Below are 24,159 nucleotides of genomic sequence, written 5' to 3'. Positions count from 1 at the left end.
AATATTGTCAGTGCCAGGAACCCTACGATTTCGCATACTTCTCACGGCCTGCTCAAGTTCAGACATAGTAAACACCCCAATGGATGTAGCAGAACTACAGTAGTTCTGGTTAGCTAAACACAGAGCAATCTGGTCTGCAGTCTCCCCATCGACGTTGTCAACGGGAAAAAGCATACGAAGAACCGTAAGCATCGTCTCGTTCCAGATCTGAGTCTCGCTCAGTCCCCCCGAGAACAGTGTGCTGGGCCTGTTCAAGTCGAACCTTCTCCATCACTAACCGGTACGGCAGTCCCCAAGGGTTCAAGTTGCCTTTCTCAGAGACAAAATCCTGCCAAGCCTTGCGCTTGCAGTCTCGAATCGCCTTGATATAGTTCCTTTTTGCCATTGCATAACACTCCCGGTAGCTGGCTAGGTTTAAGTAGACCGAACGTCTGGCTCTCTGAAATTCTGCGAGTCTGATTGACAAGGCGCCTAAGTCTGCTCAACTCCCCACACCACCAGGGGTCAGCATGTGAACAGCATGGCCCCTAGAAGAATGGAAGGAAAAGCATTGCCATTGTGGAGCAAAACAGCTTTTAAACTTAGCTTTGATGAGTCTATGAATAGGCTCCAGTCCTGTGGGTTGTGCTCCACATTCAAAGCTGTCATCAAACTATTGACATCACAGCAGGCAACAAGGTTATTTTCACTTTTAAAATATGGAGTCAAAGCATTCTGCCTGCTCCTGTACACTGACATTTGGTTGCAGAAGATTCCACTGTTGCAGCCTTGATCCCAGAAGCTCTGCTTTATATTTCAATAGATCTAGGTCTCAAATTAAATCACCTTGTTAACTAAGTGATCTAATTTGAGTCACAGACACAGAATCACCTTGAGTGATTCTGCGTCTGTGTTCACACGGCGACTCAGGTTCTGGCACAAAATCAAGATCCTGTGAAGCTGAAGGCCCAGGTTGACCATCATTCCTCACACTGTTCCCCCATCTTCATCAGACTCCAAAGTGTACTCTTTTGGAGGGTGAGGTACAGGCAGATCATCCCCATGCACCACTGGTTGGATAGCTGACAGGATGTTGGGGTATTCCACAGTCCACTTCCTCTTTTTCAATATGCCATGCAGAAATAACAGTCATTTACACGATTTGAAGGCTCCCTCCAAATCATTGGGATGGCAAAAGCCATCCACAGAGATTTACAGCACATGTGTTGCAACAAATATGAGGTGCTCAGGGCTTGTCTTCATCTCCTACCTTACAGCCAACATAATGGTAGTAGGCTATCTTCACAGTGTTTGTTCCTAAGTGGAAAATGTCACATCCTCACACACACAACAAAAATTGTTAACACATTTACATGGCATCCTGGCATTTTACATAATTTGTCCATAAACCTGAAAAAAAAAAAAAAAAAAAAAGAAATGAACATCACTTGCAAGGTAAATGATACACAGAAATAAAAAACAAAAAAAAAAAAAAAAAAACATGGTGTATCGGTTCCTGTTTCAGTGTTACCAACCTGTCTATTCTCTAGACTCAAAAATTCCCTACTATTCATCAATATTCCCCTAAATCATAAGAGGGGCTATATATCGTACAGTGGCCTCCGTAGCCGAGTAATCAGATCGGGAGTGCAGTAACACACGCTCTTTGAGTAGACAGGGGTTCAAGCCCCTGACTGCTAAATACGGTCAATCGGCCAACCCACACAGGACCAGCATGGCAGATTATGGTCCATTTCCCTCAACATGAATTGTTGAGGAGGCTTTCATCCTGCAGTGGGATGAAATCCCATTGCAGGATGAAATTGATAATGGCTGCAGTTTACCTTTTTTTTTTTTTTTTTTTTTTTTTATTGTGGAACTGAGAACTAAATAAGAGTTTTAAATGTTATATTTGTTTTTCTCATGCTGAAATTAAGAAGAATTGACTATTTTCAAGCCAGAAACATTTTTGGCATTGACCAGTGCTCTGGTTGTCTGTTGTAACTAAGTCTGTTTGAATATAATAATTTTAGTCTTGCTCAAAAAAATCTTTAATCTATGTTGACTAGTGAAGGACTGTAATTACACAAGCAACAGACTGTACTTGTTAACAGGAGAGATTGCTTCTACAGGGATGGGATACACTTAAATAGAAAGGGTGCAAGAATTTTTGCTGATGCTGTCGAGGCAGAGTTAGGTGGGTCGGAAAACTGCTAGTCAGGGGGGATACAAGGACTAATAGATTAACAGTAGCCACTGGCAGAGGTGGAAGTGATTCTTGCACTGCTTCTATTGAAATGAGCAGAAGCCTGAAAAACAAGATGCAGGATATTTCAGAGACTGCTGGGAGTCATTGCGGTACAAGTAAACACATGGGTTGTGTTAGGGTAGCCAAGAATAGAAACAGGTGCATGTATACCTGCGTGTACACCAATGCTAGGAGTTTGGTAAATAAATTTGATGAATTTGAGGTATTGCTCAAAACATCAAAGGCAGATATTGTTGGGATATCAGAGACGTGGTGTCACACAGATATAAAGAATGCGGAACTGGAATTTGGGGAATACAATGTGTATAGAAAGGATAGACAGGACAGGAGGGGAGGAGGGGTTATGCTATTAGTTAAGAAACACATAAAGTCCAAGGAAGTGAAGCCAGTCGACATCGATGGACAGGGCAGTGCCGAGTCAGTTTGGTGTGACATAAGCATAGGGAAATCAAAACTGAGAGTAGGAGTGTGCTTAATGACTCTGATGAGTATAATAAGATATTGTACAGGGAAATAGAGTGGGCCAGTAAATCAGAGAGTCTTATAATGGGGGATTTTAATTTCCCAGATATTGACTGGAATTTGTGGATTGGTCACTCGCACACTAGCAAGGCTTTTGTGGATTTATTGGATGATTGTTTTCTACATCAGCATGTTCGTGAGGCAAAAAGAGGGAGCAATACTCTTGATCTGATTATCAGTAGTGATTCTTCATGCATTAAGAATCTGCAGATAAATGAACCACTAGGTGGCAGTGATCACAGTGTGTTGAAGTGGGATTTACTCAAGGAGGTAACTACCATCAGAGGTAAAGGGAAGGGTTTTTGTTTTCGTAAAGGCGACTATGATGGTCTGAGACAGTATTTAAATTCTATACAGTGGGACCAACTGATGATATTACCAATAGCAAACTCAAAATGGGAAGCATTCAAGGAACTAATCTTGGAGGCTACCAGGCTTTACATACCAACAAAGAAATATTGTTCAAGGTTTAGGCCTAAATGGTTGTCAGATGAACTAATGAGACATGTGGCAGAGAAGAAAAATGCATGGGATACATACAAATTAATGGGTGACATGGAAGCCTATGATAGATATAAGTTGGTCTGTAACCAAGTCACAAAGGAGATTAGGCAGGCAAAGGCAGACTACGAAAAATCCTTGGCAAAGGATGCAGAGAAAAACAAAAAAGAGTTCTTTACCTATTTAAACTCAAGAAGGAAAGGGATGAATCAGATTGGTCCACTGTATATTGATGGTTCAACAGTTGAGGATCCTGCTCAGGTGGCTAACAATCTAAACGAGTATTTTGCATCTACATTCACGCATGAGGAGTTATTCAGGAAGGAGAATGATGTAGGTAAAGTAAACATTGGCAGTGAGCTGGATGATTTTGTAATAACTGAGAGGAAAGTGGAGGAGAGATTGTTGAGGATAAACATAAAAAAGGCACCTGGGGTGGATGTGATCTATCCAGTTATATTAAAGGGGCAGCAAAGGAAGTAAGCAAACCCCTAGCCATAATTATGAGAACTTCTTTGGACTCAGGGAAGGTACCCATAGACTGGAGATGTGCAAATGTAACCCCAATTCACAAAGGAGGATCAAAGGCTGACACAAGTAATTATAGACCTGTTAGTTTAACTTCTGTTCCAGGTAAATTAATGGAGGCACTGGTTAAAGAAGCACTGCAGGATCATCTAGACAAGAATTCAGTTATAGCTCAGACGCAGCATGGTTTTGTTAAGGGCAGGTCTTGCCTGACCAATTTGATTGGATACTATGATGTAGTCACAAAAGAACTGGATGCAGGGAATAACTTTGATATTATATATTTGGATCTTAGAAAGGATTTTGATACTGTTGCACATGGAAGACTGCTGCACAAATTGGAGCAGTGTGGCATTGGAGGCAAATTGCTGCTATGGATAAGGGGATGGTTGAGTGGCAGAAGACAGAGTGGTAATCAATGGACACTGCTCAACGTGGACTAATGTGATTAGTGGTCTGATTCAATGGTTCAGTGTTGGGTCCGTTGTTGTTTTCGGTGTTTATGAATGATATTGATGATGGGATATCAAGTTTAATGTCCAAGTTTGCTGGGTTGTTAAGGACACCACTGACGCTATGCTGCTGCAACCGGATCTGGAATGGTTGAACAGATGGGCTGAGAGGTGGCAAATGAAGTTTAACATTGACAAATGTAAAGTACTACATATGGGAAACAGTAACCCCAGAGCAACATATCAACTCTGCGGTACTACACTGACAGTGGTGGAGAATGAAGAGGACCTGGGGGTAATTGTGTAGGCAGATATGAAGTTCTCTGAGCAGTGCAGACGAGCTGCAAGAGTAGCTCATGGTGTCTTGTCAATGATATATAGGAATTTTTCTAGCAGGGATAAGGAGGTGATTATTCCCTTGTATAAGGCAATGGTTAGGCCACATCTTGAGTACTGTATACAGGTCTGGAGGCCTCATTTCAAGAAGGATGTAGAGCTGCTGGAACGGGTACAGAGAAGGGCAACAAGATTAGTGAATGGAACAAAGGGTTGCTCTTACGAAGAAAGGCTTAAGTTTTGCAAATTACAGAGTCTGGAGACTAGGCACCGGCGAGGTGATCTGATAGAGGTGTATAAGGCTTTGAATGGTTTGAGCATGCTCAATGCCAATGGGATTCTTCATCTTGCTCGGGATAATCAGCTCAGAGGGCATAAATTCAAATTGAGGAAGGACAGATGTCGGATAGATGTGCGGAAATTTGCCTTTGGCCAGCGGGCGGTTGGTTGGTGGAACCGACTTCCATCTCTTGTTGTTGAAGTGAATAGCCGAAACAAATTTAAGGCTCAACTGGACAGGTATTTCGAGCGAACGGAGGGGTGAAATGGGAGTGGTTTGTTTTTTTTTTTTTTTTGGCTGATGCTGAATAAGCTTTTTTTCTTGCATCATATGCCTCTACTAATGCTAATGCTAACAGTAAGTAGCAGTGGTGCCAAAAAAATAAAAAACACTACACACTTCTTCAATCCATACCCTCCAAGAATTTGTCTAGTTCTTCCTTGAATTTATTCAAACCATTCACTTCCACAACAGATGGATGCCTGTTCCAACAATAAATCATCCACTGGCTGAAGGCAAACTTCCACATCTATCCTGAAAATATCCATCTTCTTCCTGAAACTACACCCAGTCGTGTGTAGTTTCAGGAAGAGGAAGAATGCCATTAACATTTAGCTTATGCAATCCAAGGCCTTAAAGACCTCAATCAGATCTCCTCGCAGGTGCCTAGTCTAGACCTGTAATTCGCTGAGGCTTTTCTAGGTAAGAGCATCCATTTGTTCCCTTTAACAATCTAGTTGCCCTTCTCTGCACCCATTCCAGATCTACATCTTTCCTAAAGTGAGGCCTGAAGACCTGTATAGTACTCAAGATGCGGCCTAACCATGGCCTTGTACATCTCTGCTAGCAAATTTTCTATATAACATCAATGACAAATCCCCATGAGCTGTCCTGGCAGCATAATTCTTTGAATACCAATGGGAATTCAAAGAATTATGTCCATAAACCTGGAAAAAAAAAAGAAAAAAAAAAAAAAAGAAGAAATGAACATCATTTGCAAGGTAAATGATACACAGAAATAAAAAAAAAAACAAAAAAAACATGGTGTATCGGTTCCTGTTTCAGTGTTACCAACCTGTCTATTCTCTAGACTCATAATGGGTATTTAGCATTAGCAAAGGGCACATGTTGCAAAAAAGCAAGCTTATATAGCAGGAGTTGCCAACTTAATTTGTGATGCAATCTAGTTTTTTCCTTCAAAATGTGCCGCGATCTACAATCTAAAAAATTTCATTGCACAAGATGCACAAATCGAGGGATAACTAGATTTGAAATTCGTTGTGATCGACCAAAATTAAATCTGTGATCGACTTGTTAGCCACCCCTGTTATATAGTATCAGCCCAAAAAAAAAAAAAAAAAAAAAAAAAACACCCCCCTTCACATTTCACCCATTTACTTGCTGCATGTTTGCACTGCTCAGAGAATTTCATATCTGACTGCACAATTACCACCAGGACTTTTTCATTTTCCACTACCACGAGTGTAGTACCACACAGTTGATAAGTTACTCTTAGAGGAAACTTGATTGAGGTGTTTAAGGCTCTGAGAGGCATAAGTAAAATGAATGAGGATGAAATTTTCAGTTATAAATGATTCTAGAACTAAGAGTCATGACTTGAAGTTACAGGGGGGGAGATTTTAGACTGGATTGTAGGAAGTTTTATTTTAGCCAACAAGTTAAAAATTACTGGAATAAGTTACCTACATGGGTGGTAGAGGCTGACAGTTGGGGGAAATGCAAAGGTCAGCTGGATAATTACCTATGGGAGGAGAGAAATGCATAGGTTGTCTATTTCCTTTTCTCTTTTCAATTTTTTTTTTATTATTATTATTATTTAATTTTATTTATTTTTTATTTTATTTTATTTTTTTGGCTGGTGCATAGGCCATAGGCTTACTTGCACCATGTGGCCATTACTAATGCTATTACTCTGGGGTTACTGCTACCCATATGCAGTACCTTGCATTTGTCAATGTTGAACTTCAACTGCCATTTCTCAGCCCATCGATCCAATTTTCCTAGATCTTGTTGCGGTAACTCACCCTGATGACTGTCATTAACCACCCTGCCAACCTTTGTATCATATGCTAACTTAAACATTAAGCCTGATATATCCTTCATGAATATCATTAATATCATTAAATTGAAAACAACAATGGGGACAGCATTGAACCCTGGGGAACTAATAGTATTAGTTCAGGAAGAAGAGTATCCATTGTTAACCACTCTGTCTTCTTCCACTTAACCATTCCTTTATTCATACCAGCAACTTGCCCTTAATGCCACATTGCTGCAGATCTGTATGGAAGTATTTTATGTGCAACAGTATCAAATCCTTCCTGAAATCCAACTATATCAAAATTATTTTTTGCATCCAGCTCCTTGGTCACAATATCATAGTAACCTATCAGATTGGTTAGACAAGACTGCCCCTTAACAAATCCATGTTGTGACTGCATTCTAAATTTTTTTTTTTTTTTTTTTGGCTGGTGCAGCATAAGCCTCAGGCTTCCTTGCACCACAGGGCTAATAATAATAATAATAATAATAATAAATCAGACCTTGAATTATCAATTAAGAGGATAAGCTCATCTGCATAAGCAACTGCATAAGATTACCGCTAGGTGGCGGAGATGACAGCAGTGTAATATTTGTGCTCCGTCTATTTGTTTATTTTTACTTAACAATTAGTCATTTACTAGATATGATTTATACCGATAGAAAGCATATGACTCCCTCCATCTGAATATTCCAACAGAAGAAGAAATTAATGCTCAGGTAAAGTTTTATTAATGATTTTCTGCATGTTTATCACTTGCTATTTCATCCTCGTTCACCTGCAAGTGTCCCTCAAGGTCACACACCCTGCTGCGCTAAAGAATTAGGCACTACCGCCTAGAGCTAAAGTCAGAAAGAGCTTTCCTACAACAGCCAACCCTCCCTGGAGGATTAAAGAATTCAGTTCACTATTACAATTTACCCTTCAGCATGGAAAAACAACCAACGGATTCAACGGAACTGACGTGCAGCGTTTGTATGACAGCAAATAAATACACGATCAAATGTTCACGGTGCAGCATCATAATTGGAAGTTGCTGTTCGCAAGTGGAGTGCGTTTAAATCAGAAACGACGCAAGAAGTTTCTATGCACAAGTTGTAAGTCCACAAATGAAAATGATAGAACGGAACAACTGAATAAAACAAGTGAAGCGCCACAAGGTATCATAGACACTAGTGACTCAGAAAATGAAGACCCCTCCTCACAGTCCGCTAGGAAGCTAAATCACTCCTTAGCTCAAATCTTAGGCTGTGACACATGCCCAGAAGAATGTGAACACAAGAAAACAAGTGACGACCCCCAGGATATTTGTAACATTTCAGACCACACTATAGAAGCGAGCTGTATTGCATTTCAGACAGAAGATAAAAACGAAGCGAAGCACAACCAATTAGCCAACGACATACGGAGGCAGGGAGACTTACTAGAAGAACTCCTTCTCCCCATTTTCAAAACTCTCCAGGACATCCAAAAGGAAAATCACGAACTAAGAGAGCAAAACATTAAACTAATTGCCAGTCAGAAAGTAATGGATAAGAAACTAGACACCGTCCTAACACAGCTACAACGTATTAACAGACGACATAATCAGACAGCTGAAAACTTACGAGCTGGCCCTGCTACCCATCCTAAAGAATCAAATAAAGAGCATGATACTCGTCTCAGGACTACCCTCCCAGGCGAAATAAAAACAGTATTGCACAAAGCTGTTCCTCGCAGAGAACAGATACGCTCTGAAATTGTAGAAAGTACTGAAAACTACTTCCCGAACAAAAGAAATCCAGACTGCAGAACGGAAAACAGAGCAGTGACAACAGTCGCTAGCACTGCGTTACCCACAAGCCAACCCTGCATAGATACGAATCGCTGTTCCAACTTAGAGCCATATGCACCGAAACAACCTACCTACGCACAGATGGTTACTCTCCCATCAAAATCGGCTGACCAAAGTTCTACTAAAAGAGAAAGCCACCTGCTACCTACCAATCAGCAACATGATGCAACGCGACCAAACGGAGATCCTAGGCATAAAATCCCTGTTTCCTCGCCGAGGTTACCCACAGGATATCGTCCTTGTCTTGCCGAAAAGTACATCACTTCGGTTCAAACGAGAGGGAAAATATTTGTGTCGCGAATCAACCCCAATATTACTCCTGGTGTCATCAGAGAAATGTGTGTTGAGGGAATTGGTATCGATGTTGAGGTACGTCAAGTACGAACCAGACACCCTGCCTACTCCTCCTTCATCTCTTGCCCCATTAATTGTGAAGCCCAACTACTGAACAGAAACATATGGCCCAGTGGCACCCTTGTTAAAAGATACAGAGAGCAATCGACAAGGCCCACAACTAGTGCAGTGAACACCCTGGCAAAACAATAGCAATTAATGAACACCTCGCCAGTCTTCAAAGAAGATACAAAAGTCTCCATTTTCCTACAAAATGTTCGCAGCATATCCAATAAACTCCACACCTTGCAGAGCCTTCTAATCAATTCAGAACACTCATTTATCTGTCTGACAGAAACATGGCTCCAAAATAATAAGCAGCTGAACGCTCTGGCAGACAATTTAGGCTACAAGTGCATCGGTAGAGGGAGAGAAATCAAAAGGGGCGGAGGAGTAATGATGCTATATAAAACCGACTTCCAGATTGGGAAAGAACAAAGCTCTAATTCAGATAACTTCGAAGCTGTTATCGCCACATTCTCTGGTGAGAACAGCAAGGTACAGCTTTGTCTTATCTACATGCCACCAGAACATATGAGAGAGATCAGAAATGAGTTCTTTACCTGGCTGGTATCAAACTTAGACGTAAATATTGAGACAATCATCTTAGGAGATCTGAATATGCCGTTACCGAGGAATAAAGATGCAAAAGCAGAGCTAGACGCCACAGTAGAAGCACTCGGAATGAAACAATTAACAACACCTGCGACAAGAGGATTACAGTGCTTGGATTTAATTTATTACAACGCGCAAGATGTTAACTTAATAGACAACTCCTTACAGTTTTCCTCCGACCACTCTGCGCTTTCAATGGAAGTTGCTCTTCGAAGACAGATTGCCGATCAGAACTGCGACACACATCAGAGTAATGAATCAAATTTGATATTTTCCACAAAATATATCAAATGCGAGGTCATATTGCAATGCTTAGCGCAATATAACTTTCAAAGTCTACATAAGATGTCCACTGAAGAAGCTAGATGAGATTTCGAGGTTACTCTTGCAGATCGCCCGTCTAGGAGCAGCAAAAGTATTAAAGATCTCCGACAGAGCGAACTCTTGGTTCACTCCACAAGTAAAAGTTATGTTTAAAAAGAAGCAAAAGCTCTACCGAAAGTGGAAAAGAACTGGGCACCCGACTGATCGGACTATGTACAAACGCGAAAGGGCACAGTTCATTCGACTGAAAAAACAAGCATACTTTGAGGTTATGAAGGAAAAATTAAAAAAGGGAAAGAGAATAGTTAGCGAGAAAAACAACAAAAAAGAAATGACGGACCAGCTGTTTAAAGAGTGGACAGAAGTCACATTCGGAAAACCTTTGAATGAAAAGCAGAAAAATTGTGAGGAAAACATCCGCGAGATGCAGAAAATGATTGAAAAACTGACGGATCCCACTGGCACTAACCAAACTAGAGCTAGAAACATATTACGTGAAATTAATATCAGCAGGGAAAACTTAAAGGAGGCTATTAACTCGCTCCCCAGTAAAGCAATGATCGGGCCGGACCAGTTCCCGCTATTCATGATAAAAATATGTAGCGCTTACATAATCGAACCGCTCCACCACCTCTTCCAGCGAATACTAAGTGAGGGGGTTATCCCAGAAAAATGGAAGAGATATTACATAAAACCAATTCCAAAAATAAGCAATCCTAAAACCAGTAAAGATTTCAGGCCCATCGCAATCGGATGCTCTCTGCAAAAAATATTTGAAAAAGCAATCCTGAGCACCATCAATCAGCACTGCTTTGGGGACAGGCCAGAATACTTACATTCTGTGCTTCCTCGAAGGTCGACTATTACTAATTTAATGGAGACTCTACTCCGAATACAGCTAGCTTTAAACAATAAACAACAGTTGGACATCGTTTTTCTGGATGTTGCAGCAGCCTTCAACAACGTCTCAATCCCAGCTATAACAGTAATCCTCAAGGAGTATTTCCTCATTTCAGGAAGCACTTTAAGCATTCTCACTAACACCCTTCAAGAAAGACAAATTATCGCAATAAATGGGAAACAAACAGCATCTTACTGTATCTCCAGGGGAGTACCTCAAGGGGGCGTATTGTCCGCCACCTTCTTTGCAATAGCACTAGCCCCATTTTTAGCTCAAAACTGTGAACAATTTATTACATATGCTGACGATTTGAAATTTTTTGTAACATCTAAAGAACAAGAAACTGCACCCCATCTATCAGAGGAAGCAAACAAGGCAATCAAGAAGCTTGAAGAATATCTGCACTACATTGGCCTGAAACTTAATGAAAAGAAAACTGCCCAAATGACCTTCACCAACAAAAAGAAGAAAAATGAAATTACAATTTTTGTGAACAATACCAGAATCCAAAATTCCCCCGCACATGTTGACCTCGGCCTTAAGTGGGATGAAGGATTAAACTTCATACCTCACTTCGAACACATTAGGAAAAAGACATACGCAGCACTGTGGAGCACTATACAAGAACTCACCGGTCTCCGAAGCCTTCATCTTATAATTCAATACATCCTTAAATGCGTTACACCGATTCCGTTGTACGCATCGACTATCTGGTCATCAGCCCCTGAGTGCAACATCAAGGCCTTCTTAGGAGTAGAATACTGGCTCCTGAGATGGCTAAACAAGATTGCCGGGAAACCGTTTACCATCTCAAGAGCGGTCTTGTCTGCCAATCTGGACATCACACCCTGGAAGTATATCATCACAACCAGAAACATCTTAACTCTGGCAAAGCTACTAACGGAGAGAATAGATTCGCCGAAAGTGGGAAACGTGATCACTCGCCCCCGGATGATACGACCGAGAATAAAGAGGGAAGAACCAAGTCTCAAGTGCCAACTGACTCAATTGGACTCTCTGGGGAGATTTTTCCCAGCAAATACTGTTAATTATTTTAATAATTTAAATATAGATCCAGAGCAACTATGTACAGACAAAATGTATAGGACAGAAATCTTTGGTAATGTGTATCGGCAAGTATAAATATAATAAGAAGACTAATTTAATAATTTATATAATAATATTTAGCATTTAACAACCATTTGCAATTAATTAAATCAACTTAACAATTAATTCATTAACCACATATTCTGTGTTTTTGCATCTCCAAATTTTGTAAATAAGTTCATGTAAACATGCTTGTAAATACTATAATGTAACCACACCCTCTAGCCACGTGCTGTCTATGGGTGTCTCGAAAGAGAAATAAACAGATAATAATAATAACTGACCATACATTTTGTAGTTGGTTCATCTTGAGCAGTCATTCATCCAATATGAGGTTACACAGAAGGGGGAGATCCAAAACTGACACCTGGGAGCGACCTCAAGAATAGATATATGCATTGTCTGACTTTTGATGGAAACTGTAATAGAATTATAGGCAAAATAATTTCTAACTAGCTGATAAAGATCAACAGTGCTGTCATAGTCGCCTGAGGACACTTTTCCACCATGTCAAATGCAGCCTCAAATTCTCTGGGGTTACTGCTACCCATATGCAGTACCTTGCATTTGTCAATGTTGAACTTCAACTGCCATTTCTCAGCCCATCGATCCAATTTTCCTAGATCTTGTTGCAGTAACTCACCCTGATGACTGTCATTAACCACCATGCCAACCTTTGTATCATATGCTAACTTAGACATATTTGAAGGTAGAGGGCATCTTCTATAAGATGCATCTTCGCAACAAAGTCAATGCCAAAAACCAAACTGAAGGTATAGTCTCAAAAGAAAGATTTAGATTATCAGGAAGTATGAGTGGTTCTCCCCCCTTGTTTCAGTGCCTAGGCTACCCCACCAACCATAGAACCCAAACAGACATGCAATACATGGCAACAGTAATTGTGCTCAGGAGTGGAAAGCAAGATCTACCCAAACACCACAGATACACCACCAGCCTGAATCCTGTCATTTAGGACATGAGAAGAGGATATCGCATTGTCATGGTTGACCCATACAAGCAAACCCACTAGCCAATTAATCCTTGGAGAGCCATCCCACGATCTCCTGTCTTATCAAATCAAGGGCCAAAGAGATGCATTTAAGCTGTGTCCCCCCCAACTCCCTTTCCATATTTCCAGAGGTCACAACAAAAGGAAAACAGCCTTAGCATTCTTATGGCATCATAGGAATGTAGCATGTTTGCCTAGCCTGGAACCCTGACTGTGGGCAATGGATCCCAGCTATGTTAATTTGGAGAACCTCCAGCATCACTGAGTGATCCCGCCTCACCACATACAGGTGCCCATGTCGAAGCTCTGTGAAGAAGGCTCAAAGAGTTAACTGGAATACAAGGATTGTAAAGTTAAATTTAAATTAGTAATTATTAAACTTAAATTCAAAGCCAGCTACCTGTCTTCATTTCAATATTACAAGCATATCTATCAGCCTTAGTATTCTTTAGTATTTCATGACAGTTATCATGAAATACTGCAAGAAAGCAAAATAATGAATGAGCTTAAACTTTGGAAGACAGGCAATTCCACTGACTGGAAATTCCATTTTTACACAGGAAACTGATGTTAACCAGAACTAAACTAGAGTCTCATGCACTTGCTTCCAGCTTAATATATAATATATTATTAATAAATTTAATTGTAATAAAAAGTTCATGATTAATATGATTCACTGGCAACAATTTATATAAGTATGTACAATCATATATATTATACAATTTACAGTGCAGTTGTGATTTACCCAGTCTTATTTTGTATGATTTTGAAATAATGCACCCTTATAATAAGTAATAATAATTACTGTGTTGAGGTTGACAAGTTGAAATTAAAAACACCGTCTACTTTCAACACAGTAATTTCTATAATTTTGTGTAAGTAATTTCGTGGGAGAATAGAAACATTAGATTGGATAGACACCATCAATCGCATTTTAGATGCTCTCTTTTTTGATGATAAGCCTGTGGAAGATCTCCGCAGTCACAAACTTACAAGACAACTAAATGTGAAATATTACAATAATACAACCTCACTACCATTTTCACCTTCTGAAGTCAACTCAGCAGTTGAAAAAATAAGCCCCAACAAATGTCCAGGGGAAGGCTTTACTGAAGGTACATGCATAATTAAACTGCATCAAAAATTCCCACATATTTTGGTTAAACTATTATCAATTACGCTTAAGATCTTTCCCTACAGTCTGAAAATCTGTCATTATAAAAATTCTCCTCAAACCTGACAAACCGAATGAAAACCCCCATTCTTTTAGATCTATTTCACCTCTAAATCTCTTAGGAAAAGTTTTTGAGGCACTTTAGTCTTACCATATGTATTAGTTTACTGACTGAAATAATTTCTACTCTGAAAATCAATTTGACTTTTGTCCTGGAGTTGGTACTAGAGATGCTTTGTTTCACTTTATGAAACTCATTTACACACAACACAAATACTCCGTAGCCATACTTTCAACTCCCTTTCGTGGGAGAATGCCCTCGAATGTCTTAGATCTTTAAACTGCCTTCTTGACTTATATAGCACTTTGAGAAGTTATTTTTCAAACAGACACATTTCTGTTGCTTCCAAACTTCCAGGCTGCTTACAGACAAATTAACTGTGGTTGCCCACAAGGTTCTATACTTGGTCCACTAATCTGGAATCTGGCTTTAAATCAGTGGCTGCTTAAACAACACAATTATTATCAATCAATGGCATATGCAGATGATCTCGTCCTTTTTTGCTATGCGAACTTCAGGACTCAGAGAGAAACTCAAGCTAATGACATCTTACAGGACTAATCAGAATGCGATAGAGCTAAAAAACTAAAACTTTCAACACACAAAAAACTTCTATGACAGCATTTAAAGGTTCTTTATCCACAAACAGACCTCCCTTAATTAAACTTAATGGTTCCAGTATGCTTTATGTCACTAAAACCAAATATATATATATATTAAATAAATTGTATTAATTATAGATAGCCATCTGACATTCTATCCTCATTTATCCCTTTTACGAAATAAATTGAAAAAATTTGCTGGTATAATAACCAGAAATCACTCACCATGTCTGGGACCTCACAAAACAACCACTCTCTACAAGGCTGTCATTCTGTCTATTGACACATGCAACTGCAGCCTGGTTTACTCAGATGGCTTTCCACTTTCAAGAATAAACTTCCACATAACAATGCAGTTTTCTTTTACTTTTATCAAAAACTTATAGAACTGTCTTGACTCCTGCCTTACAAGTATTGTCTGGTTCCGTGCTCCTTGACTTATCCTTAGTTTTTCGAGGATTTTGATATTTCATTAAAAAAGAATATCCCTCAATCCCTCTTGACTTTGACTATTCAAATTGATCAATCTAAAGATCTTAAAACAAAAAAAATCAGGGTCTTCAATATCCTTATGTCGAAGTAGCAACAATGTTGGACTGACACCCCTAAGAGTCAGGTCACTAAATCTTTTATCAGTGATATAAAATTTGTAATTAAAAGTACATTGAAATAGTTTTCGTCAAAACTATATTTTGGTTTCTTTCTTACAGGGCATGGCTCTATAAATGTGAAATTGGCTCAATTTAATCTTTCTGGTTCTGATCTTTGTTTTTGTGATGAGATCAAGACTTCTGAGTACATTTTATTTTCATCTCTATTTAAGATGATTTTCATCAAACCCTTTTTTCTATCACCTGCATAATTTTACGAAATCAGGAATCTGTGTTTTTTTAAAACAAGACTAATTTTATTGCCTTTCAAAATTTTTGCTTCTTCCACTTACAGGATTTCCAATAGTGGTTCTGACATCCAATAAAGAAACAGTCTTATCCTTTATTTTATTTTTATTCCTTTTTTTATATTTTATTCTTTTTTCATTTTATTTATTTTGTATTATTATTTTGTTTCGCTGATGCCCTGGCTTTGGGTCTCTGGGTACAGGATTTATTGATGGTACCCACTGGCATAGTACTACCTCCAGTGGGTACCTTTAGGGTGGACAATGGTTTTAGTGCCAGAGGTCCACCACATTTCACACTTAGTTGTGGCCCAACTCTCCGTGGTGAAGACAGACATTGGACAGGCTTTCAAGATGATCACCTTCCTGGTGGCTAAGTGACCATAAACAAATAAACAACACACACACACACACACACACACACACACACACACACACACACACACACACACACACACACACACACACACACACCGGGGCTTTTACAGAGTTCTGTACTCATCACAGTGTACCAAGGTGGAGTTAAATTGACGTTCAGGTGGGCCCTACACAAGATACTATACGTGTCAATATGTCTACATGGCACTGACCCCTGACAAATAGGTAATCATGCACAGCAGTGCATTTTTATTATTTTTCTTACAAATTATAGTTAAACAGGCACAATAATTAATTCTGCATAATTAGATAAATTTTCATATTAACCTACCACAATATCCACAAAAGTCATGACTGCTGATTCTGGACGAACTGTTCCTTGCACAACATTGCAACAAACATCATAAAGAATGTTTTTCAGATCTTAAAAAAAAAATATATATATATATATACACACACACACACACATTATCTTTTAATATATATATTCTACATTAAACAAAAGAATAAAAAATATAAAAAACTACAATATCATTTCCACTGATATTTTAATATTGTAATACACAAAATTAAACTTAACACAGTATTGCTAGGATTGCATCATGGCAATTAGTTATTAAAATAAATTTTAATCTTAGTTATAAATACAGCAAACTGTAAATTAAGGATATTTAAAAAAAAAAACTCTTCAAATTAAGGAAAATTAAAAAAATTACAATCCAGAAATATTGAGAAAGCCAGCATTTGAAACAACAATCACATTTGTCTTTAAGACATGCAAAAAAGAGTGCCATTTCTTTCTTTATAAAATGCTTGCAGGACTGCCTTATCCTTTAATGTGTTTTTGTAGCCAGCAGGATTTTAAACTGCATTGATAATGTAATGGTCTTCTTAATTCCCACAGAAAAACTAACCTGCCTTTTCAACAAGTTGCCCAAGTACTGTAATACTTTCGAATAGATGGCCTCTCCAAAATGTTATCAGCCATTTATTTATTTGTTGTTATTATGGGGGTTTGACGGCACAAAAGCTGCTTTGGCTATAATGTGCCTCGCTGATTTATAAGGTGCTATGACAGCCTGTTTCGGGGCTTACTGGCTACTTCAGATGCAGATGGCCTCAAGTGACACCAACACAAAACAGTTGTCATTATTATTAGTGCTGGCAAGTAATACAAGGAAGCAAGTTTATATTGAATAAACAAAAAAAAAAAAAAAGAAGCGTGTGCTACGCTGTTTGTTTGTTAGTTTGTTATTTGGTTTTTAGGAGCATTAGCAACTAAGGCCATATTGCTCCGGGATATGCGGTGGTCATTTCCTGACCTTGCCACATCCTCCGTATTTGGTGGTGACGGGCTCAAACCCCGGTCTAATCAAGAAGCGTGTGATACACACTGCTGCTCCTTCCCACCTGGCTACGGAGGCACCTGTGTACTTAATAGTATTTCAATTTTATGATTTTAGCCTTTTTTTTTTTTTTTTTTTTTGCAAGAACATGTGCAATTTATAGTAAACAAACACCTATATATTTAACTTCGATCAGCACGGTTTCGCATAGCACGTATTTTTTTGGCACGAATTAACCGCACTATGTGAGGTATTCCTGTATAAGTATATACCAACATATTATTTGTATTAATATGCTTGTATAAACTACAATACACTTAATATTAAACACAATTTATTTGTCTGTAATTTTAAAACCATAGATTTAATACTGAACAAAATTTATTTCTCCATAATTAAAAAAAAAATTTAATAATAAATATAATTTCAATTACTGTATTTCCCCATGTATAAGACGCACCTTAATTTTGGGGCCCGAAATTTGAAAAAAAATGTATTACATAAAGTTATTGAACTCAAGTTTTATTCATCATAAAATTCATACAACTCATCACTGTCAAAACTCCCATCCATTAGCTTGTCCTCATCTGTGTCTGATGACAAATCACTGTCTTCATATATTGCCTCGTCCTCAGTTCCATCTATGGCATTTGAAATGCCACACTTCCTAAATGACTTGACAACGATCTCAATCTTGATATTATCCCAGGATCTTTTCACCCTGGTACAAACTTTTCCTATAGTTGGTTTCTTCACTCTTCCTGCTGATGTCAAATTGACCCCAGAAGACTTCATCCATTGGTTCCATTCGTCTCTCATGGCAGCTTTGAAGGGTTTGTTAATGTTGATATCAAGTGGTTGGAGCTGGGATGTCAAGCCTCCAGCGGCAAGTTTTGTTTTTTTTGCTCTGCAGCAATCTTCTTTGTATTTTTTGTTGTGTGCCCTGAACTGATCAAGCACCAATAGGGCAGGTTTGCGTAAGAGCCCACCTGGTCTCCTGCTCCAAACTTTCTCAAACCAGATCTTCATCCTGTCCTGATCCATCCAACCCTTGTCATGAATGTGGACAATCACTCCTCAAGGAATGTCTTCTTTTGGCATTGTTTTGCATTTGAAAATCAGCATAGGAGGCAGCTTGGTTCCTCGGCACAACAAGCTAGAACAACTGTATAATGGCTCTTTTCATGTCCACTTGTCTTAATAGTTACAGTTTTCACCCCTTCTTATCAATAGTTCTGTTACATCAAATTGAAGGGGGACTTTGTCCATATTTGCAATCTGTCCCAACTCAAACTGATGTATCTTCCGACATTGAATGACAAAACGATGAAATTCAAGGATCTTCTGCTCATAGCTTTCAGGCATCTTTTGGGCAAGTCTGGTGCGTGTACGCATGCTTAGTCCATTCCGTTTCGTGAACCCGAAGCACTAATCGTGTCCTCCTTTGAAATCAGTAACTTCTTTTTCATCAGCAATTCTTCTTGCCTTATGCTGAACCATCTTTGTGGACACAGAAATTCCAATTGCCCTTTGCTCCTCAATCCATATCTTCAATTCCCTCTCTAAATCAGGCCATTTTGCTGACTTGCCTCTAATGGCCTTCTTCTGCTGTGGCGTTTTCAGTAGGGTTTCTTCTTCCCATAGCCAGTCTCGGATTGTTTTCTCAGTTGGAGGAGGACCAAACTTACGTTCAGCAGCACGATTTCCATTCACTTTTGCAAACTGGATCACTTTTAATTTGAATTCAGCACTGTACAAAAATCTTTTCTAAGCCATTTCTGGGCAGAACGTGGCAAAATGTAACCTAATATACCAATAACAAGCGCGAAAAATCGGGAAACGCAAGTAAAAAAAATCTACAACCACTGTATAAGACAAACCCAGTTTTCAGACCCCAAATTTTTCGAAAAAAGGTACGTCTTATACATGGGGAAATACGGTAGTCTTCATTTATAAATCTTAAAATTGATGACAGATTTAAAGATTTCACTTTGATATTTCTTAAATTTCCCCTTAAAACACTCAACACGTTAAAAGTCTCATTACTTGCCTCAGTTCCTTCAAAAAAAAAAAAAAATTGACTAATGTGTCCATTGCACATTGAGCTTGTCAGATTGTCAGCACTGATTTTGATTCACTTTCAATTGTCGTCATATCATCATCACAATCATTGTCTTTACCATCGTTGTTATCGTCTTTGTTGAGCACAGCATCTACAATGCCACTCTCTGTAGGAAGACCACTAGTTAATAAGTTGTCATCAACACATACAAATTCATCGATGTTATCTGTATTAAGACCTACAACGTTGTTAGACAGAAACCATTCAGATAATGGTAAGTTGTTTTCTTCGTTTCCATCTTCTTCATCTACAATTGAAATTTCATTTGAATTTAATTTCAATTTGGAATGCACATGAATAACAACACCACATCAAATGATATCAAAATTTCTTCTTCTTCAATGTTCTGATCCTGGGCAAACTGTATAAATTCCTCACTATTTTTCACTATCCAGCTAGTCTGGCTCCCAAAACAGGAGAAACTAAACCCGCCAAAAATCTAGAAAGGGCATGAGTCGAGCTGCCCACCCGATGATTTAATGAGCAGGGCTTGGTCGCACTGCTTTACCTCAGGGGATAGGGAGGAAGAAATTAAACAGGTCATGGCCAACCTTGTGAGATGTGGATACCCCCGGAACGTTATTGAAGGTTGTTGTTGTTGTGGGTGTGGTACTCAGAGGGAGGAGGGGTTACTTGGCTCCATTGCATACATTCCCTACTATCCAGGCATTCGCAACCAATAGCCCACATCTTACGGTCGTACCAAATGCGTTATGTGCAGCTTCCAGGTCAGAAGCTTCACACGGTGATGGCGGCAGTTAAAGTCCCTGTTGTGGGAGCTGACAACAGTGGGGTTGTCTACAAAATTCAGTGTCCGGATTGTGGGCAGAGATGCCAGACGTCCCGCAATGCGCGGGACAGTCGCCTACAAAAGTGATTTGTCCTGTGCCCCGCATAAACATTTAAATGTCCCGCAGGTAAAAAATTAACAGATGACTGTAAAATAATAAAATAATGCCATTGAAAGTGATGGACGCTGTTATGAAATGTATTTCTTTCCTAATATGTATGAATTTCGGACATTGGTGGGTGAGTTGCACGCTAATGCTCACAGGATGCGTTAGATGTCTGGGAATCCCTTGAGCCGCTCGGGGATTTTTAGACATAAGCGTCTGCGTAAATAGTGCAATCAACGATGTCAGTGCTGTCTGGTAGTCTAAGCTAGGTGTATCTCGAGTGTGTGTTTATCTTTCATTATAAAAAGAATAAAAATTATTTTAACATCTGTCTAATCAGTTCAGCTGCTGTAGGAATTGTTACCTATATAAGGTAAATTTCATTTAATTTTTGTTTGAATTTGTCTTATTAAATTAAAATTAACGGGTTGTATATTTAAAATATCAATTTATTCTAGCCTTCAAAATGTCAGATGGTGAGAGTAGTTTGAAAATTCCGGAAAAGAAAAGAAGACTGTTGGTTCACTATAATGCAGATTGGCAAAAAAAGTATAGTTGGATTAGTCGTGGTAGAGACGATCACAGTGCAAAATGCTCTACATGCAACAATTTCATTTTCACAATTAGTCACGGTAGTGAAAACAAAGTAAGTAGACATTTGCAATCTAAAAACCACATTGCAAATGTTCAAGCAATAGCAACTACATCAAAAATTTCTAAGTTTTTTATACCAAAGCAAAGCCAGGCTCATGAAGAAGCATCGTTTTGTTACCATTCTGTTATGCATTCTCAGAGTTATGTCTCAGCTGGTTGTGCTAGCTCAATTTTTAAAAAAATGTTTCCTGACTCTGGAATTGCAGCAAAATATTCTTGTGGGAAACAAAAGTTTCTGCCATTATTACAAAAATTCTTGGAAAGCACTCAAAAAATTACATATTGAAACAACTGTAGAATAATAAGCACGGACGCTTCTAATAAAGGAAACATAAAAACTTTTCCTTTGGTTGTGAGATATTTTGACCAAAACCATGGTGTAAAAACTGGTTTGATATCATTCATTTGGTTAGAAGCACAAGATACTGAAACTAGTGCTTTTTTTGTAAAAAAAATAGGTGCCAGTACTCATTCTTTGCTATCAAGAAAAATTCTGTGCTGGCACGGGTGACATGGCTCGCACGCAGTGGGTGTCAGCCATGCCAGCTGCTTCCATCTATTAAGGATCACGTGACACTGGGCGGAGTCAGCACCCGTCAATCACGGCCGTATCGCTAGCAGTTGGTACGCTATATCCGATACTGAATCTCGACCATTAATTTTATTAACACACATTTTATTAAGCATAAATTTATTATACAAGTATATTAAAAATAAGTCAAAGGTGAGTCTTATTTAATAAATAAAAAATAATAAGTAAAATGTAAAAATACGGTAAGTACCAAGTAAAAAAATAAGTAAAAATAATTTCATAATGAAGTTTTGGTTGAGATTCAGAAACGGGTACCCCTTCCAGACTGCTAACGATACGGCCGTGATTGACGGGTGCTGACTCCGCCCATTGTCACGTGATCTCCTCAATAGATGGAAGCAGTTGGCATGGCTGTAAAAAAGGTGCCGGTACGACATACCGTTGCGTACCGTCACAAAAAAAGCCCTGACTGAAACTATTTCAAATGCTCTCATCCAACAGCTTACATTTAATGAATATCAGAACCGCCAATATTAATTCTGGCAAGAAAAATAGCACTTTCGTAGCATTAAAAAAATTTAATGAAAATATATTACCTGCTGGTTGCAATTTGCACATTCTGCATAACACTGCTAAGGGAGCTTGCAATTGTTTGAGTACTGATATAGAATCTATTGTTATTAAAATATTTAATGAATTTAGCTCTTCAACAAAAAAGACAACTGAACTAAAAGACTTGACTTTCTGTCGAATGGACAGAAACAGAATGGAATGAAATGTTACGGCATATAACAACAAGGTGGCTGACTACTTTACCGGCTATTGAGCGACTATTGACCAATTTTGCACCTATTAAATCGTATTTTATGAGCAAGAATAACATAGCACCTATATTGAGACATTTTTTTGAACATGAGCTTCATGAGGCATATGTAAAATTTGTAAAGAATGTATGTTTAATATTTCAACCAGCGCTAAAAAAACTCCAAGGTAGTAATGTTACGATTGTTGAAGTATATTCAATTATGAATAATGTAAGGCAGTCCTTGATTGCGCATAAGAATGAATGTTATTATGGAGCAAATGTTCATGAAATTATCCAAAATTGTGATAGCCTAGATGCTTCAAAACGGTTTAAAATGGAAGCAAATAATTTATTTGATATGGCTATAAAATATATAGAGAAATGGTTTAATTTCAATGACCACAAACATAAAATTCTCTCTAACTTATCTTTGCATAGCATACCAGCATTTCATGAAAACGTAGAAATCACTAATGCATTTAAAATAGAATTAGATCAAGATTTGCTGTTTGAAGAATATATCTTCTTAAAAAGATTTATGGCAAATATAACGGATACTGAAAGGCAATTACCGTGTGATCAAAGATGGGTTTGTTTTTTTAAAAAAAATTCTTCTCCACAATTTTTAAAAATTATCAAATACATTTTCTCTATTCCGCATGCAAATGCAACATCTGAAAGGATTTTCAGTCTAATGACGAGTGCTTGATGTAAAGATAGAAATAGGTTGATTCTAAAAAATTTGGAGGCCGAGTTGATGATAAAACAGAATTTCGGAATGAATTGTTCGGAATTCCAATTTTTTTTAAAAAATCAAGTTTAGTCATTCTTAATGAAGTGAAATCAAGTGATAAATATTGAATAATTTTTAGGATTACAGTGGTACCTTGGATTACGAGTAACTTGGTATGCGAGTGTTTTGCAAGACGAGCAAAAATTTTTAATAAATTTTAACTTGATAAACGAGCGAGGTCTTGCAATACGAGTACAGTCAGACCTCGTATAACACGTGTTTACACTACACGAATTCGATCATACACGATTTATAAATAGGGGAACGATATCTTATATAACACGAACCGAATTCGCTTATGCACAATTAGCCTTTGTGTTTACAAGAAATGGCAGTCGAACGCAGAATCACCCCCAACCGAACGCAACCCGATAGGAATGAAGAGAAGATTTTGAAAATGTATTTATGGTTTTTTATATCAGTGAAGGGGAAACACATTTCACCATAATAACGTAAAAACCAACACAATTCCAGCTATCGGTATAATCGCAAAAGCAATTAGATCGAGTTTACTACCAGTTTATAACAGATTCACTCGCAGAAACGCAACAGGAAATTGTTTTTATTGTTTTATGGTAGTAACCCCTAGAAATGTGCTTTAGTAAAATGTGAGGTGTTAATAGAGTTGTCTCTGCCTTTACGGTGTTGTTTATTCAGTTGCTACACGCGCAGCTTTGTTTATGTGTATCAAGCGTGCCTCCTCGTTTTGTAATTGTGCTTTATTCCCTAAAAATTAGTAAAATAATTAAAAGGTGTGAAAAGGAAGCATCCTGGCGAAGACACTGC

General features: G+C 38.4%; 1 protein-coding gene across 4 annotated transcripts in view; it reads right to left on the bottom strand.

The window, feature by feature from the left end:
* The window catches only part of tho2 (THO complex subunit 2-like protein), a 1,047,711-nt gene that overhangs the window by 973,266 nt on the left and 50,286 nt on the right, over positions 1-24,159 (bottom strand). For all 4 annotated transcript variants that reach the window (XM_090374101.1, XM_090374103.1, XM_090374104.1 and 1 more), the window contains exon 3: positions 16,557-16,648. In XM_090374101.1, coding sequence (XP_090230227.1) covers positions 16,557-16,648 — 92 coding nt within the window. The remainder of the gene's footprint in view (positions 1-16,556; positions 16,649-24,159) is intronic.

This window comes from Mastigoproctus giganteus, chromosome 5 (assembly GCF_048544385.1).
Source record: "Mastigoproctus giganteus isolate SK-2022 chromosome 5, ASM4854438v1, whole genome shotgun sequence".
NCBI lineage: Eukaryota > Metazoa > Arthropoda > Arachnida > Uropygi > Thelyphonidae > Mastigoproctus > Mastigoproctus giganteus.
This window is presented reverse-complemented; position numbering and strand designations above follow the sequence as displayed.